At 46.7% G+C, this 14015-nt stretch overlaps 1 protein-coding gene across 3 annotated transcripts in view; it reads left to right on the top strand.

The window, feature by feature from the left end:
* Positions 1–14015, top strand: part of pnp6 (purine nucleoside phosphorylase 6) — a 67235-nt gene that overhangs the window by 33904 nt on the left and 19316 nt on the right. For 2 of the 3 annotated variants that reach the window (XM_080187273.1, XM_080187271.1), the window contains 2 exons: positions 7173–7342; positions 8595–8698. In XM_080187273.1, coding sequence (XP_080043399.1) covers positions 7173–7342; positions 8595–8698 — 274 coding nt within the window. The remainder of the gene's footprint in view (positions 1–7172; positions 7343–8594; positions 8699–14015) is intronic. The other variant, XM_080187272.1, reaches the window with a different exon arrangement.

The following is a 14015-nucleotide window of genomic DNA, read 5'->3' as shown; positions in this document are numbered from 1 at the left end:
ACATGCAGACACAAGGAGAACGTGCAAACTCCACACAGACAGTGACCCGAGCCAGGAATCGAACTCGGGTCCCTGGAGCTGTGAAGCAGCAGTGCTAACCACTGTGCTACCGTGCTGCCCATGGTACTTGAGTGGCGGAAATGTTACTTGCCATTTGTCTGCCCAAGCCTGGATATTGTCCAGGCCTTGCTGCATTTGGACATGGACTGTTTCAGTATCTGAGGAGATGCGAATGGTGCTGAACATTATGCAGTTATCAGTGAACATCCTTACTTCTGACCTTGGTGGAAGGAAGGTCATTGATGAAGCAGCTAAAGATGGTTTGGGCTAGGACACTACCCTGAGGAAACTATGCACTGATGTCCTGGAGCTGAGATAATTGACCTCCAACCACCACAACCAAATATCCTTTGCACTCACTCTGAGTGCAACCAGCAAAGGGTTTTCCCCCTGATTCACATTGACTCTAGTTTTGCAGGGGCTCCTTGATGTCACACTTGGTCAAATGCTACCTTGATGTCAAGGGCACTCACTCTCACCTCACCTCTTGGATTCAGCTCACTGTCCATGTTTGAACCAAGGCTATAATAAAGTCAGGAGCTGAGTGACCATGGCAGAACACAAACTAAACATCAGTGAGCAGGTTATTGCTGGGTAAGTACCACTTGATAGCACTGTTGCTAACTCCTAATGAAATTACCATCAAATCATGTGATCAACTCATAAGCAATCTGTAATCACTTAAATATATAACAACCCCTTCCATTAGTTCACTGATTATCAAAAGCAGACTGACGGGATGGTATTTGGACGGGTTCAATGCATTGCATTTCTTGTGTACAGGACATACCTGAGCAATTTTCCACGTTGGCAGGTAGATGCCAGTTTTGCAGTTGTTTCTTGATATCACGTGGAGTGAATTGAATTGGCTGAAGACTGATATCTATGATGCTGAAGACCTTCAGAGGAGGTCACTTGACAGTTCTGGCTGAAGATTGTTGCATACACTTCAACCTTAACTTCTGCACTCGTGCTGGGCTCCTCATCATCAGCTATGTTTATTAGTACCTGGTTAGATTGGTCTGTGGTGGTACTACCGAGCCACTCTTATTGATTGACATTGAAGTCCTCCACCCAGAGTACACTCTGCACCCTTGTCACCCTCCAAATGATGTTCAACATGGAGGAGTACTAAATCATCAGTTGAGGGGGAGGCAATGTGTGGTAATCAACAGGAGGTTTCCTTGCCCATGTTTAACCTGGTGCCATGAAACTTCATGAAGTTCAAAGTTGATATTGAGAACTCCTAGGGCAACACCTTTCCAGCTGTATACTGCTGTGTCTCCACCTCTGCTAAATCTATCCTGCTGGTGGTACAGAACGTAGGAAGTTCAATGATGATGCCTGGGACATTATCTGTAAGGCATGATTCTGTGAATATGATAACGTCAGGCTGTTGCTCGACTAGTCTGTCCCCCTATTTTGGCACAAATCTCCAGATGTTAGTAATGTTAACGTGAAATCGAAGTAAAGGACACAAAATGGTTACCTGGCACACAAAATGGACTCTGGGAAGGGACATTAAGAGGTGCTGACTTTGGGCACAGACATTTACACAAAGAGTTAAACCTGTAGTGTTTAAATCATTGCAGGAAACTGGTCAGACCTTGAGGCACCTTTAAAACTTGAAATAAGAACAGACCCAGAACAATGAGTTTGATAACGAGATCAGCCACTGATAGGGACATAAATGTATATAATATCAGCCATTAATAGAGTAGATACATTTATGCAGTTATGTCCTCTATGTACAATGTCCATACTTGTTTGTGTATAATGATGTGCTAACTATCAATGTCCATATCTGTCTACTCAACTTATAACGATATGCTAATAGCTAATGTCCGTACTGTCTATTATCTGAAAAGTACAAAAGATGCTCAACTATCATTGTGTAGTTGAGAAGGTGGCTGCCAGTACTGCGAGTACCAGCGCTTCTCCCAAAGCTTTATCTGAATAAAACTGTTTTGTTGAACCTTCAAGTCTGACTCCAAAATGGCGAATTTCCACAACAGTAAGGAGGACTTTGCAAAGTTGACAGGACTGGATTTGCTGCTGTCTTTTTCACTTCCAAGGTCAATGCAAGCAGTTCATCCAGGTTCATTCCTTTTGTGTTTTCTTTGTCACGTTTGAATACAACTGAGTGGTTTGCTCGCCCATTTCAAAGGGCATTTAAAAGTCAACCATATTGGTCTGAGTCTTGAATCACATCACATGTAGGCCAGATCAGATAAGGAAGGCAGGATTCTTTCCCTAAAGGACATTATTGAACCAGATGGATTTTTATGATGATCATAATTGTTTCATGGTCATCATTAGACTTTTAATTCTAGATATTTATTAATTTCAAATTCCAACATCTGCCATGGTGGTATTCGAACCTGGTCCCCAGAGCATTACCCTGGGTTTTCGCATTACTAATCCAGTGACAAAGCCCTCCCCTCACTATCCTACCTCTCCAACAAAGGCCTAGCCCCCCACACACACCCCCACTCTCTCACAAACCCCCCCCCCCCACTCTCCAACAAAGCGTTCCCCTCACCAAACCCACTTTCCCACAAAGCCCTCCCCATGGACTGTCCGACAAAGCCCTCCCCCCGCTCTCTGACAAAGCCCTCCGCCACACCCAGACTCTCTGACAAAGTGCTCCCACCCACCCCCAGTGCCTAATGTTTCATCAAATGTCGAGACGTTTACTGAAAAAATTGAAAAGATTTCACTTCAGTAGCTCAGCATCAAGTATCAGCACCAAGTGGAGGCTGGTTAATTGCATATTAAAGATCCTTCGACATGATGCCAGTTCCAAACAGACTCCATCTGCATGGCAAAAATATTTGGCTAACCTGTTAATTACTTGGGGTGAGGCAATATCCATCTCATTAAGGTTAATGTCACACAAATGATCTGCATTCAAATGTGATGCCGACATGGGAAGAAGAGGTTTGGCAGAAGACTGAGAAAGAGCCTCAGAACTTCCAGAAAGTTCTTTACTTTTGGGAAAAACTACAGTCACTGTTTAAATGTATTCCCTGCTTCTTCACATCGTTGACCTTTGGGAAAGGGGTCACTGCAGTTCCCATCTGTACCCCGCTCAGCAAGCTGATGCTCCAGGCTGGAGGACATGACCCTTCAGAAGGTGTTATTTTGATCATTATTATGGAAGACTGGACTGAAACAACGCTCTGCCAGTAACCTATTGTTAAGAGGCTAGTATGAAATATTTAGCATTCTTCCTAACCCCAGTGTCAACTTCAAAATGTCAAACTTTATATTTGAGCTACATAAACATGTGACTGTGAGCTTGATGATCCTGCAAAATGTCAATCACCTTTAAATCGAGAATAAAAATTTGACATTAAACTCTGAACTGATCCTTTAAACCTTGTGTTAAGCATCCAGTTAGTTTAGCCTTCCATTGTGATACTAGGCTGGCCCACCTCAAGCTCCAACAGGTCTCCTGGGTGGAAGGGAAAGGGCAGACTGTGCATAATTTCCTCACTGTCGTCCCCAGCATTTCCCAGAGAATGTGGTTTGAGCCAATCCGGGAATGTCACTATTAAAGGGGCTTGGTGCAGGGGGTGGGATATAAGATCCTGAGGGGGCTTGACCGAGTGGATGCTGAGAGGATGTTTTCCCAGTCTGGGATATATTTAAAAATAATAAAGGGTTTCTCTCTGAAGACAGATGAGGAGGAATTTCTTCTCTCTGTGGAATTTTCTCCCCCAGAGACTGGAGAAGGTTGGGTCATTGGATAAATTCAAAGCTGAATTAGATGGATTTATGGTCGAAGAGGAAGTCAAGGTTATAGGAGACAGGCAGGAAAGTGGGGTTTGGTCCACAATCAGATCAGCCCTGATTGTGGCTGAATGGCCAACTTCTGCTTCTAATTTCTGTGTTCTTGTAGGACCAAAAACGTTACTCAATTATTCACAATGGGGAAATAGAGACAAGGGTGCAGTCAGATATCCTTCTGCAGAAGGTGTAGAGAAGAAAGAATGGGCCTGATTCAGGCTCCAAGCCATTCTCCACGAACAACATGACAGCTTTATCAGGGAGAAGTCTTTACTCATCAAACGACAATTCCCCAGGAGCTTCAAACCAGCTTGAGATGTGGATGAGCGGTTGATGTTGGGATAAAGATAGAGGAAGATAGTGCACCTTCTTCTGCCCAATATTCATCATCTTGGTGTCAAGTATTTGTGGTAGAGTGGAACTTCTCAACCTGAAGCATTGGACACAAATTCTGGCTTCGTATATGGGCAGGTGGGTGGGTTGTTAGTGCAAGTCTGTGTGTCGCAAGTGTGTGAATGTTTCTGTGAGTTTGTGCATGCGTGCAGAAGAGTGGTTGTGTGTGTGTGTGTGTGTGTGTGTGTTGGGGGTGGGGAGGAATGGGTGTGCGTGCAGGTTCATTCAGGACGGCCAACAACACAGGGTGGTTTGGAATCCTCCCCCTTTTCCTATCCCTTGTCGAGATCATGGCAGTGTGGGCCAAGATGTGGGTATGCCGGCGTTGGACTGGCGTAAACACAGTAAAAAGTCTGACAACACCAGGTTTTAGTCCAACCGATTTATTTGATAATAGACTCGCAAGCTTTCGGGTTAGCCCCTTCGTCAGGTGAATAGAGAGTTCTGGCCTCAGACAGGGCATATAAAGCACAGACAGTTTAGAGATTACTGATTAGAATGCGAATCCTTACACCTAACCTGCTGTTCAAGACCTGAAGTGGCTGATAATGTGAGTGGAAGGAGCACTGATCACAGGTTACAGAGATGTGCATTGTCTCCAGATAGTACAGTAAGTGAGGTTTTGCAAACCCAGGCAAGTCACGGGGGTTACAGATAGTGCGACATGAACCCAAGATCCCTGTTGAGACCGTCCTCATGTGTGCGGAACTTGGCTATCAGTCTCTGTTCAGTGACTCTGCGCTGCCGTGTGTCGTATGCTCCACTTCTCCAGTTTCCACCCTAAACATGTTAAAGAAGCTATTCCCTGTGGACAAGCCCTCCGTATACACAGGATTTGCTCAGATGAGGAGGATCGTGACAGACACCTCCAGACCCTGAAAGATGCCCTCATAAGAACAGGATATGGTGCTTGACTCATAGATTAACAGTTCCGATGCGGCACAGCGAAAAATCGCACCGATCTCCTCAGAAGACAAACACGGGACACAGTGGACAGAGTACCCTTCGTCGTCCAGTACTTCCCCGGAGCGGAGAAGCTACGACATCTTCTCTGGAGTCTTCAACATATCATTGATGAAGACGAACATCTCGCCAGGGCTATCCCCACACCCCCACTTCTTGCTTTCAGACAACCACACAACCTCAAACAGACCATTGTTCGCAGCAAACTGCCCAGCCTTCAGGAGAACAGTGACCACAATACCACAATACCACAAAACTCTGCCACAGCAACCTCTGCAAGACGTGCCGGATCATCGACATGGATACCATCATCACACGTGAGAATACCATCCACCAGGTACATGGTAAATACTCTTGCAACTCGGCCAATGTTGTCTACCTGATACGTTGCAAGAAAGGATGTCCTGAAGCATGGTACATTGGGGAGACCATGCAGACGCTACAACAACGGATGAATGAACATCGCTCGACAGTCACCAGGCAAGACTGTTCCCTTCCTGTTGGCGAACACTTCAGTGGTCACGGGCATTCAGCCTCTGACCTTCGGGTAAGCATTTTCCAAGGCGGCCTTCACGACACACGACAGCGCAGAGTCGCTGAACAGAGACTGATAGCCAAGTTCCGCACACATGAGGGCGGTCTCAACAGGGATCTTGGGCTCATGTCCCACTATCTGTAACCCCCGTGACTTGCCTGGGTTTGCAAAACCTCACTTACTATACTGTCTGGAGACAATACACATCTCTGTAACCTGTGATCAGTGCTCCTTTCACTCACATTGTCAGCCACTCCAGGTCATGAACAGCAGGTTAGGTGTAAGGATTCGCATTCTAATCAGTAATCTCTAAACTGTCTGTGCTTTATATGCTCTGTCTGAGGCCAGAACTCTCTATTCACCTGACGAAGGGGCTAACCCCGAAAGCTTGTGAGTCTATTATCAAATAAATCGGTTGGACTAAAACCTGGTGTTGTCAGACTTTTTACAGTGTGGGCCAAACCAGCCCTCAGGCAGAGAATTCAGAGAGTCACCATGGTAATGTATGAAACGCAGCAACTAATGAGCTCACAGCAGAATCCCACAAGTAGCAATGTGCACAGAGCCACCTGGTCTGCTTTTGTGAATGTTGATTGAGGGATAAATATTGGTCAGGAACCCAGGGATAACTCCTCTGCTCATCTGTCAAATAATCCATGAGGAAAATCAAGTACTCTGTTTACCATCCCGTTAAATAGGCAGCACCGCTGACAGGGTAGCACTTCCTCAATACTGCACAGGAGTGTCAGGCAAGCTTTTTGTATTCGAGTCCTGGAGTGGGACGTGGACCCACAATTCTGAGATAACAATGCCACTGATTGAGCCAAGGCTAACACTGCTGACCCTTACCTTTGTGGGATGTCCAGCTGTCAGTCGCATAGAGAGTCACTGAGGCTCCGGCCACCCCTCCAGCTGCATCTCCTGCTCCCTCACCAACTCCTGTGCCTCACTTCAGTTGCTCAGTCTCTGCAGGAACTTCTGTCTTCTCAGTTGAACTGATGGATCATTTCACAGTACTGTGAAACGACAAAAATGCGGAAAAGTGTTGGTTTGGCAACCTCAAATACAAATCTGAGGACCTTCCCAACAAAAACCAAATAATCTGCAGATCACAATATAACCAAGGTTGTGAAAAAAACACATATCCCAGAATTGATATACCTCGTCTGTCCTTTTGCCTTTCCTGGGAGTATTTGATGGGACAGTGTAGAGGGAGCTTTACTCTGTATCTAACCCCGTGCTGTACCTGTCCTGGGAGTGTTTAATGGGGGGCCATGAGTTTCTGTCACCACTGTTAACTCTCATCTGGCAGACAACAATATTTAAGAATAAAAACAATTTTTGAGATATAATGAAAGGCTGTGTGTAGGAGTCATTGAATCGCTACTTTGATCATTCTATCTGTCTCTCTCTCTGCTCACATATCCAGGAACACCTACAATGAATATAAGGACTCAGCTGATTGGTTGTTAGCTGAGATCAGTATCCGTCCTCAGATAGCAGTGATCTGTGGATCTGGCCTTGGGGGACTCGCTGATCTGCTGAGTGACAAGATAACAATTCCATATGAGAAGATCCCAGGCTTCCCGAAGAGTACAGGTGAGGAAAGAGGCGGGCACTGTCAATAACACAACACACGCATCTCCATATACAACACAATACAATCCATCCTCATGTACAATACAATCCACTCCCTTGGACAACACAATCCACTCTCGAGTATAACGCAATCCACCACCGTGTACAATGCAATCCACCTCCCGTATACAACAAAATCCACCCTCCCGTACAACGCAATCCATCCTCGTATATAATGCAATCCACCCCTGTGCACAGCACAATCCCCCTACCCCTGTGTACAACATGGTCCCCCCCACCTCCCGTGTACAGCACAGTCCCCCGCCCCATGTACAACACTGTGCCCTCCCCCATCCCATGTATAGTAGAGTCCCCTCACCTCCTGTGTACAGCACATTCTCCCACCACCATGTGCCAAATGTCGTTTTGGTGTCAGGTGAATCTGCCTGGGTTCTCACGTGGTTGCTTCCTATGAATTTGAAGGTTGTGGGTTAAAGACTAACCCCTTGTTCCATATACTGGAGCACAAATACTGGCTGTCAGAGATTATCTGGGGGTGGGGGTCATTGATTGTTTTGCTGTTTGTGGTATCCCTCTGTGTACAAATTATCAGCTGTGAATGCTACATTACAACAGGGACTGTATTTCCCATTGCCTGGAAATGGACTTTGGGTTGCCCTGAGATGGTGACAGGAGCTGTGGAAACGCCAGTCCTGTCCTTTCATGAGTCGATGATCTAACGGGCGGCACAGTAGTTAGCACTGCTGCTTCACAGCTCCAGGGACCTGGGTTCAATTTCTGGCTTGGGTCACTGTCAATGTGGAGTTTGTACATTCTCCTCGTATCTTCGTGGGTTTCCTCCAGGTGCTCCGGTTTCCTCCCACAGTCCAAAAATGTGCGTGTTAGGCTAATTGGCCATGTTAAAATTGCCCCTTAGTGTCCTGACATGTGTCGGTTAGAGGGGTTAGCGGTTAAATATGTAGGGATATGAGGGTAGGGCATAGTTGGGATTGTGGTCGGTGCAGACACTATGGGCTAAATGGCCTCTTTCTGCACTGTAGGGTTTCTATGATTCTATCTGTGTGATGACTACGTGGTCAAGGAATGACAATGAAGAATTGTCTTTGAACTGACCCCTGAGAGGACCTGTGTGAAGGACTGTCCATAACCCATTAGCAATGCTCCAATTTTGACCGATGGTAGTTGAGACCACCACCTGCTTAGAGTTCTGGCCGCAACTTACAGGAGATACTTACTCACTAAATTCTTTCAGTTCCAGGTCACGCAGGGAAGCTTGTCTTTGGGGAGCTGAGCGGGAAGCCATGTGCCTGTATGCAAGGCCGGTTCCATTTCTACGAGGGTTACCCAATTAATGAGGTTAGTGTGTTCGTGCATACTGCTGAGGTGTTGGGGAAGTACTAAATACTGGCTGGAGGGGGTGGCGAGGAGGGAAGAGTTAGCAACACCAAATTCAGAACATATCTTACGATTAACCGGGCCTCTGGAAAAACTCATTTCTTGATCACCATCCTGGAAAATCCTATGAATGCCAGAAGTGAACACCAGCAATCTTGATTGGCTGCCACCTCTACCACCACACCACCACTCAAACACGTCCATGTAATTTTTCAACAGGATTTTCCCCTCTTTGGGAAGTGATGTATACTATGCAGCCTTTTCCAGTTATACTGAGGCTCTGTGAAGGTGCTGACAATATAAATTCACATTACAACATCACCAACATACCCTTGGGCAACTCCTACCTACTAGCCTCCAGAAGCATCATCCCATCCCTAAGCTAACAATGAGTCCCACTCCCCTGTCACCCATTCTGCTCCAGGGTAAGCAACATCTCAATTTTTAAAAATTCTTCTTAGTTTCAAATCCCTCCGTGACCTTGACCTCAACCTTCCCTATCTCTGTAACCTCCTCCAGTCCCCGCAATTCTATCTTTGTAACATCCTTCAACCTCCACAACGCTCCCTATCTCAGTGACTTCCTCCAGCCTCCACAACCCAATTTATCTCGGTAACTCCTTCCAGCCCACACAATCTTCCCTATCTTTGTAACCTCCTCTAGCCCCATAACTTTATCTATTTCTGAAACCCCCTACAAACCTTCCTATCTCTGGAACCTCCTCCAGCCTCCAACTCTTCCTATCTCTGTAACCTTCTCCAACTCCCACAACCCTCTCTATATCTGTAACCTCCTCCAAGCTCCACACCCCTTCCTATCACTGTATTATCCTCCAGTCCCCACAATCCTTTCTATCTCTGTAACCTCCTCCAACCCCCATCACCTGATCTAACTCTGTAACCTCCTTCAGCCCCCACAACCCTATCTTTCTCTGTAATCTCCTCCAGCTCCCAATCTCTGCAACCTCCTCCAACCCCATCAACGGTCCCTATCTCTGGAACCTTCTCAAGCCTGAATCCCTCCCTACCTTGTAATCTCCTCCAATCCCCACAATCTATCTATCTTTGTAACCTCCTCCAGTCACCAGCCCTGCCTATCTCTGGAATCTCCTCCAGCCCCCACAACATTACCGATCTCTGTAAACTCTTCCAGACCCCATAACCCTATCTATCTCTGTAACCTCGTCCAGCCTCCAGCCCTCCCTATCTCTGTAACGGCCCCCAGTCCCCACAACACTCCCTATCCCTGTAACGGCCCCCGGTCCCCACAACACTCCCTATCCCTGTAACAGCCCCCAGTCCCCACAACACTCCCTATCTATTTCTGTAACCTCCTCTAGTCCCCACAACCCACCCAATCTCTGTAACCTCCTGCAGCTAACCAGCCCAATCTCTGTAAACTCCTCTAGTCCCCGCAATCCTCCCTATCTCTGTAACCTCCTGCAGCTAACCAGCCCAATCTCTGTAAACTCCTCTAGTCCCCGCAATCCTCCCTATCTCTGTAACCTCCTGCAGCTAACCAGCCCAGCCCATCTCTGGAACCTCCTCCAGTCCCACAACACTGCCTATCTCTGTAAGCTCTTTCACACCCTACAACACTCCCTATCTCTGTAATCTTCTCCAGTACCACCCCCCCTCAACTCTATGAAAAACAGTGAAGAAAATTATCTCCGATTGCAACGGGATCTTGATCAGTTGGGCCAGTGGGATGGCAGGTGGAGTTTAATTTAGACAAATCAAGTGATGCATTTTGGTAGATTAAACCAGGGCAGCACTCACTTGGTTAATGGTAGGGCGTTGGAGAGAGTTAGAGAACAAAGAGATCTAGGGGTACATGTTCATAGCTCTTTGAAAGTGGAGTCAAGGTGGACAGAGTGTTGAAGGTGGCATTCGGCATTCTTGGTTTCATCGGTCAAAACATTGAATACAGGAATTGGAATGTCTTGTTGAAATTGTACAAGACATTGGTAAGGTTACACTTGGAATACTGTGTGCAATTCTGGTCACACTATTATAGAAAGGATATTATTAAACTAGAAAGAGTGCAGAAAAGATTTACTAGGATGCTACCAGGACTTGGTGGATTGAGTTATAAGGAGAGGCTGAATAGACTGGGACTTTTTCTCTGGAACGTAGGAGGCCGAGGGGTGACTTATTCGAGGTCCGTAAAATAATGAGGGGCATAGACAAGGGAGATACTCAATATCTTTTCCCAAAGGTACGGGAGTCTAAAACTAGAGGGCATAGGTTTAAGGTGAGAGGGGAGAGATACAGAAGTGTCCAGAGGGACAATTTTTCACACAAAGCATGGTGAGTGTCTGGAACAAGCTGCCAGAGGTAGTAGTAGAGGTGGGTACAATTTTATTTTTTAAAAAGCATTTAGATAGTTACATGGGTACGATGGGTATAGAGGGATATGGGCCAAATGCAGGCAATTGGGATTAACTTGGGGGTTTTAAAAAAAAGGCGGCATGAGCGTCGGGCCGAAGGGCCTGTTTCTATGCTGTAAACCTCTATGAGCCTCTAATCATCCCTATCCCTGTAGCCTTCTCCTGTCTCCACATTCCAATCTATCTCTATGACCTTCTCCAACCCCACAACCCTCCCTATCTCCATAACCTCTTCCAACCCCCACAACGCTATCTATCTTTGTAACCTCGTCCAGCCCCCACAAACCTCCCTATCTCTGTAACCTCCTCCAGTCTTCACAATGCGCTCTATCTCTGTAACTTCCTTGAGTCCCCACAACCCTATCTATCTCTGCAACCTCCTCCAGCCCCCAGTCCTCCCTACATCGAAACCACTTCCTGCCCCCACAACATTCCCTATCTCTCTAAGCTCCTCCAGTCCTCACAACCCTCCCAATCTGTGTTACCTCCTCCAATCCCATAACACTCCCTATCCCTGTAACCTTCTCCAGCACCCACAACACTCCCTATTTCTGTAACCTCTTCCTGTCTCCATAACGCTCCCTATTCTCCGTAACCTCCTCCAGTACCCACAACACTTCCTATCTCTGTAACCCCCTCCAGCCTCCAACCCTTCCTATCCCTGTAACCTCCTCCAGTCTCCACATTCCAATCTATCTCTATTACCTCCTCCAACCCTACAACTCTCCCTATCTTCATAACCTCTCCCAATTTTCACAATGCTATATCTATCTTTGTAACCTCCCCCACCCCCACAATCCTCCCTATCTCTGTAACCTCTTCCAGTCTCCAACCCTCCTATCCTTATTAACCTCCTTCTGTCCCCATAACCCTATCTATCTCTGTAAACTCCTCCAACCCCCGCAACCCTATATATCTCTGTGTAACGAAGGGGCTAACCCCGAAAGCTTGTGAGTATATTATCAGATAAATAGGTTGGACTAAAACCTGGTGTTGTCAGACTTTTTACTGTGTTTACGCCAGTCCAACGCCGGCATACCCACATCATAACCTCCTCCAGCCCCCACAACCTTCCCTACCTCTGTAACTTCCTTGAGTCCCCACAACCCTCCCTATCACTGTATCCTCCAGTCCTAGCAAAAAGTCTGACAACACCAGGTTTTAGTCCAACCGATTTATTTGATAATAGACTCACAAGCTTTCGAGGTTTCCCTCTTCGTCAGGTGAATGGAGAGTTTTTACTGTGTTTACGCCAGTCCAACGCCGGCATACCCACATCATGACTACTATCCTCCAGTCCTGCCAATCCTCTCTGTCTCTCTATAATCTTCTCCAATGCCTATAATCCTCTCTATCTCTTTAACCTGCTCCAACCCCCACAAACCTTCTATCTTTGTAAACTCCTGAAGCCCCCAGCCCTCCCTATCTCTATAAGCTCCTCCAGCCCCCACACACATCCCTACCTCTGTAACTTCCTCCAGCCCAACCCACCCTACCTCTGTAACGTCCTCTAACCCCCACAACCCTCCCTACCTCTGTAACCACCTCCAGCCCCCACAAACTTCAGACATTCTGGTCTTTAGAGCAGCCTCATTTTATCATGCCACCATTGGCAGCTGCCTTCAGGTCCTGGGCCCTGAACACTGGGACTATCTCCCTCTCTCCTACATCCAATCCGGACACACCACGCTACCCACCAGCTCGCCCCCCCCCCCCCCACCTGCATCTCTCTGTCTCTCCTTCCCCCTCTGCCTCCTCTCTCTCTATACCTCTATACCTCCCCCTCTTCCTCCCCTTCTTTCTCCTGCTCCACTTCGCCCCCTCTCCCTTACCAATCACTAATTGCTCTTGAGAAGATGGTGGTGAGGTGTCTTCTTGAACCACTGCAGTCCCTGAGATGTAGGTACACCACAATGCAGTTAGGGAGTTCATTCCAGGATTTTGACCCAACAACATATCAAGGGTAGGAGTCTTAGCTGTGTTGAAGAGCAGAAGGATCTTGGGGTCCGGGTCCATAGGACTCTTAAATCGGCCTCGTAGGTGGAGGATGTGGTCAAGAAGGCGTATGGTGTACTGGCCTTCATTAATCGAGGGATTGAGTTTAGGAGTCGGGAGGTAATGCTGCAACATTATAGGACCCTTGTCAGACCCCACTTGGAGTACTGTGCGCAGTTCTGGTCGCCTCACTATAGGAAGGACGTGGAAGCTATTGAAAGGGTGCAGAGGAGATTTACAAGGATGTTGCCTGGATTGGGAGGCATGCCTTATGAAGATAGGTTGAGGGAGCTGGGACTCTTCTCTGTAAACTGTAAACCCCTCAAAACCCCCTTGTCAGCAATAAAACCCTCTGTAAAACGCCTCCTCAGCAATAAACTCCCTCAATAAACCCCTACCTCAACACTACTCCCCCAATACACTCTCCTCAGAATAAAGCTCCTGAATAATATCCCCTCAGCAATAAATCCTTCAGCAAAATTTCCCATCAATAAACCCCTCACTACAACTCCCTCCTCAATAAAACTCCTTCTCAAAGCTAAACCTCTCAAGTTAAACCCTTTCAATAATACCTCGTCCTCAATAATAATCCTTCTTAATAATATCCTTCACAACACTAAACCCACTCAGTTAAACCCATTCAGTAATACCTCCACCTCAAACTAAACCTCTCAATAATTTCCCCTCAACATTAGACTCCTTCAATAAAATTTTCCCTCAACACAACCCCCTCAGTACATCCATCTCAACATTAGAGCTGCTCAATAAATCCCCCCTCAACACTCAACTCCCTCAATATACCCACCTCAACATAAAACCCCCTCAATCAAACCTCCATCTCAATAAATACTCTGCAAATACTCATCTGAGCAAACAGCCCACAGCCCAGCTTCA

The sequence above is a fragment of the Carcharhinus amblyrhynchos genome, chromosome 4 (assembly GCF_965287045.1).
Source record: "Carcharhinus amblyrhynchos chromosome 4, sCarAmb.v2.hapA, whole genome shotgun sequence".
In the NCBI taxonomy this organism is placed as follows: domain Eukaryota; kingdom Metazoa; phylum Chordata; class Chondrichthyes; order Carcharhiniformes; family Carcharhinidae; genus Carcharhinus; species Carcharhinus amblyrhynchos.
The sequence above is the reverse complement of the archived record's forward strand: the minus strand, read 5'-3'. Positions and strand labels throughout refer to the sequence as shown.